The 4,496-nt window shown below is 57.4% G+C and overlaps 1 protein-coding gene across 1 annotated transcript; it reads right to left on the bottom strand.

Moving 5' to 3' along the window:
* Nucleotides 1–777: 777 nt before the first annotated feature.
* On the bottom strand, nucleotides 778–3,999 carry ZCCHC12 (zinc finger CCHC-type containing 12). Its single transcript, XM_080795148.1, has 4 exons — nucleotides 3,807–3,999; nucleotides 3,458–3,512; nucleotides 3,080–3,221; nucleotides 778–2,663 (listed from the first exon to the last, which is right to left on the bottom strand). Exon 4 carries the CDS (start codon nucleotides 2,512–2,514, stop codon nucleotides 1,318–1,320), a length of 1,197 nt encoding a protein of 398 aa, XP_080651274.1. The 5' UTR covers nucleotides 2,515–2,663; nucleotides 3,080–3,221; nucleotides 3,458–3,512; nucleotides 3,807–3,999; the 3' UTR covers nucleotides 778–1,317.
* Between the last annotated feature and the right edge of the window lie 497 nt (nucleotides 4,000–4,496).

Genomic DNA, 4,496 nt, shown 5'->3' with positions numbered 1-4,496 from the left:
TTCTTTCTGTCCCCCACGAATGTCCCCCACTCGACTGAAACGCGGGGTGGGGCTTCCCGATCCCCAGGTTCCTTCAGGTGTCTCTGGGCTACTAGATGGCTTGTCATCCCTCCCAGCTAGTCTCAATTCTTGGGGGTGGGGAGGGGTTGGCTTGGAGTCCTGGGGCACCTGTGTCCTCCAGCTGATCACTTCAGGGCTTATGCGGGATGGCTCTGGCGCCATCAGGAGCTGAGCCTCCCACGCTGGGCTCCCGGGAGGACCTGTTCTCTCCTTTCCCTCACTGGGGAGTGAGGAGAGGGTGGTGTCCGGCCGCAGGAGAGATTCCACGTTGTGACTGTTGTGACATGTTGTGACCGTTGTGACCCAATGTCCACAAGCACAGCAGGATTTCAGCTGGAAGAGGAAGAGCGCTCTTCCCCCACAGTGACCAGGAACAGTGTCTCTGGAATCCCCATTTGGGGGCTATTACTTCAGCACCAGACTCCTCCTCCATCGGACTCCTTCGGATCCAGTAGAGAAGAAAGCAATGGGGGCGGTCAACAAATGCGCGCCATAATCTGGCTCTATGACCTGCGGGACAGGCCAGTTGCGGCAAGCGGCTCTGTCCATCTACCTTTGGGGACTGTTTCAGCCCATTTCTTCCTCCCTTTACCACATCTACAAATCGAGGTTGATTTAAAAAAAAAAAAAAAACCACCGCTTTATAGCTCTTCACTACTTCTCTCGTCCCTTTTTCCTTTACCTTTTCCGAAAATAATAACACAGAGACATTAAAAATAGATGCTGATATATATTTATTGACATAGAAAGAAGCCCACGACATATACTGTTTGGTGAAAAAATACAGACTATAGAACAGGACTTGTATTTGAGCACTTTACTTTTATCTATACATAGATCTATCTGGGTACACAGGTGGAGGGAGATGCCTAGAAGGGGCTTTCACCAAAGGGTTAACAATGGTTAGATGGGGTGGAGGGTTTGGGGTCACCGGCACTTCACTGTTTTGTACTTTTCTCTATTGTTTGGAGACTTAAGGATGAACGATTTCACTTTCACGGAGAATAAAGTCATCAAGGAAATGGGCACACAAAGGAAGCAGACCCTTAGGCAGCAGAGTGGGGAGTGGGGAAGCAAGCGCAGGGGTTCGGCTGTCTCCCTTCACTGAGCTGGTATCCAAGCCCCTTCCTACTCAGCTCTGCTCTGCAAAGAAAGCTGCTTTGTGGATTCATGCAGTTGGAAGCGCCCCTCCCCGGTTATCGCGTTGTTGGACTCTGAGCATGGGTTAGGGTTCACTTAAGGCTGGGGGCTACTGTCTCACTGCTCCTCAGAAGGGTCATCTGGCTCAGCCGGGGCCCTTCTCAGCCCCTCCTCCTCTGTATGGCTCAGCTCCTGCAGGGTGATGATGAGATTCTCAAACACCTGGGCCCTGCTGGCCTCATTGTCGCAGTTTTCCTTCGAGTGGCCCTCCAAGCCACAAGAGGAACAGCGGAGCACGTGTTTTCGCTTCCTGGCTCGGCGCTGATACCCAGAAACCCCACTGGTGGAGGGAACCTGAGCCAGGGAACTGCTAGGGGAATCAATGACCAGCACTTGCTCTTGCGATCCGGCCCCGCGTCTGGGGAGAGGAGAGGCCGGAGCGGCCGAGCAGGACGGCAGAGGGTCCTGAGACTCCACCAGGATGACATCCTCATCGGAGTCATCGAGGGCGTCATCATCTATCTCTATCACGTTACAGTCTTCGCTGTCCACCACTATGGGAGGGGAGCGCTGAACGGCCATGGGGCTGGTGGCCCTCTCCACCATGGGCTCAGACCTTCTGCGTTTCTGCCTCATGAAAGTGTCATCCCAATCCTCTTCCTCCCTGACCATCTTGATTAACTCCAGGAAACTGGGGAGCCGCTCCTGCTCATTTGCATACACCCTGAGAAGGTGTTTCAGCCTATAGCGCAGGTCCCCATTCAGCTCAGCCCCTAAAAGGAGCTGCTGCAGGCGAGTCTGGTTGGCATCTTTCTGAGCTATGATCCCTGCCTGAATAGCCTTCTGGAGCTGAACCTCTAAACGGATCACGTAAAGGGAGGCTTTCTCCCCCTGTGCCTGCAGGGTGTTAAAAAATCTACCGTGAGCGGACACACTGCTCTCAGATTCTCCAAACACCAATTTCATCGCGCTCAAGAAATCTGCCACGGTTAGATTGGGGTTGCCCGACTGGAGCAAAAGCATGACCTCCCGGGCGGGGCCTCGCAGGGTTTTCAGCAAGCGCTGGAGCTTTTCCTCCTCAGGCATATTCCAATCAGGCAGGGCCCCATTAACTTGGATCAGCCAGTTTTCAAAGCTCTCTTCCCCCTCCCCTGGCCTTACCCTCCCAGAGAACACCTTCAGGTTTCTCTCGGCCACGGTGGCCATTAAAGGACCAAGACTTCTCCCCAGGGACCTCAGCATAGAATGGGCCCAGGGCGGCAACGGCGCGTTCTGCCGCCGGCTGTTAGCCATGCGCGCAATGATGCTGGCCATGACTGACGACGATGTTGGGGAGGGCCGACGATGTTGGGGAGGGCCGGCGGGACCGAGTATAACGAGATGCTCAGGCTTTGTGGAAAAGCCTGATCTGCAGGTGCGCAGGGGGAGGGGGGGGGTCTGTCTTCCTCCTGTCTCAGCAGGGGCTGTAAAAAAGAAAAAAAAGGGGGGGGGGTAGTTAATAAGGGAACTGGCTGCAGTTTTGTTCTCTCCCTTCCTGAATGTCCGACAGTACATTTCACATCTGCCCACTGCCCTAAAAATATCTTCTAGGAGACTGGCCATTACAAGCTCACGGAGCCAGCCGGTGTCTCCGTTGCTAGCAGGGTACTTTTCCAGCCACTTCCATCCCCTCCCACCAGTCGCCCAGCAGGGAGGGCAACTGTTGCTTCTAATTCGAAGTGTAATAGTGTATGGAAGCTGCTATTGGGCTCTCAAAATAGAGCACAGTGGTCACAAATTTGTAGGAATAAATGAAGTCTCATCGACCTCTCTGTCTCAGGTCCCAACCACACCCCCTTCTCAAAGTTCCCCCCTCCCCCGTTATTTCCCAGATTCTTACGCGAGCGCAGGAACAGGCGCGCGCGCCTTTATTTCACTCCCAGCTTCTGCAACTGGTGGCCTCCGTGGGAGCGCTCGTCTCCGGGCTCCGGGCGATCTCCGTCCACCGGGGGTCGCCGATCCGGGGCCTCGGAGCGTCCAGACTGCGCCGCCGCGGAGGGAAGGGCAGGCAGGGTCAGGAGCAGCCTCATCCCCTCATCCCGCTCCCTCCTTCCCCACTCCACCCCCGCCGCCGCCCCCCTCCCCCCCCCCCCCCCCCCCGCCTCTTTGCCTCGCCGCCTCCGCCGTCTGCAGGCGGAAAATTCCTCTCCCACCTTCTGACTACGAGCCAAAACGACCCCCGCCCCAGAACATTTCCCCCGGGAAATCTTCGGCCTACCAGCTCTGCAATCCGCCGCGCAGAATTCAAGTTCGGATTCGGCTTTGATGGCCTGCTACGGAGACAGGGAATAGGAGTAGGACACGCACACCCAAATACTCCTCTCCAGAGGAGACGAGGAGGTGCAAAGGGGCTTCGAGGCAGGCAGCTTGCGTTCCTCCCCCAACCCCCAAAACGCCCCCCCAATCCAGGCAGATCCTCCCAGTTAGGCATCATCCAGCGGCACCCCACCTCCTCCCTCAGCGCCCGAGGGAGTGCTCCTAACCCTCGCAGTCCTCGGTGCCTCGAGCGGGGAGCCGCCCAGGACAGGTGGGGCTTCCCCTCCTCTCTCCCCGTCCCCTTTCTTTACCTGTGCTCCGGCCTCGCCAACCGCCTTCCCGTCTCCGCAGCCCCGCAGGGGGAGGAGGGACGGGCTCGGCCTCCGCCGCCCAGCGACCGGGAGTTGCCGGCTGAGCGGCTGTACCGCCTCCCAGCGCCGGGTAGTCGAGTCCAGACAGCGCGGTTCCCACGGCAGCCGCCGCGGCTTTTATCCTCTGCCCACTGAGACAAAAGAGTGTGACGAGCGGGCCGGCGCGGCCAATCAGCGGGGCGCGGGGGCGGGCTCCCGCGCGGTCTCCAGCCGGACGCAAATGCAAGCCCGCGGGGGCGGAAGGGAGGGCGGCGGGGAGGGGGGCAGCCGATCCGCCGCGCGTCGAGTGCAGCTCGGTTTCCTGGCTTGGGAGAGTTCGAGATTTTTCCCTTCTCCCTCTCTTCTTATCCCTGGGGTCAACTCCGCGCCTCCAGGCCGGGTGCATTAAACACCGAGCAGGATCGAAATCAAATCAACAATAAAAGTAGTTCACCTTTGCATGGGTTTGGGGATGGGAAGAGAAAAAAAAGCATTAGAGCCGTCTCGGTGCAAAGCGGCTCCCCCAATTCTTTTACTGTGAAGAAGGTGGTAGTGTGTCCATTGAAAAGGGAAAAGGTCCTCAGGCACCCAGGCTCTTCACCAGTACTCACCGCAGTGTGGTTACAAGTCTGGCTGCCTGAGAATTATGGG

The sequence above is a fragment of the Martes martes genome (genome assembly GCF_963455335.1).
Source record: "Martes martes genome assembly, chromosome: X".
In the NCBI taxonomy this organism is placed as follows: domain Eukaryota; kingdom Metazoa; phylum Chordata; class Mammalia; order Carnivora; family Mustelidae; genus Martes; species Martes martes.
Note: the sequence above shows the minus strand (reverse complement) of the source record. Positions and strands in the feature narration are given on the sequence as shown.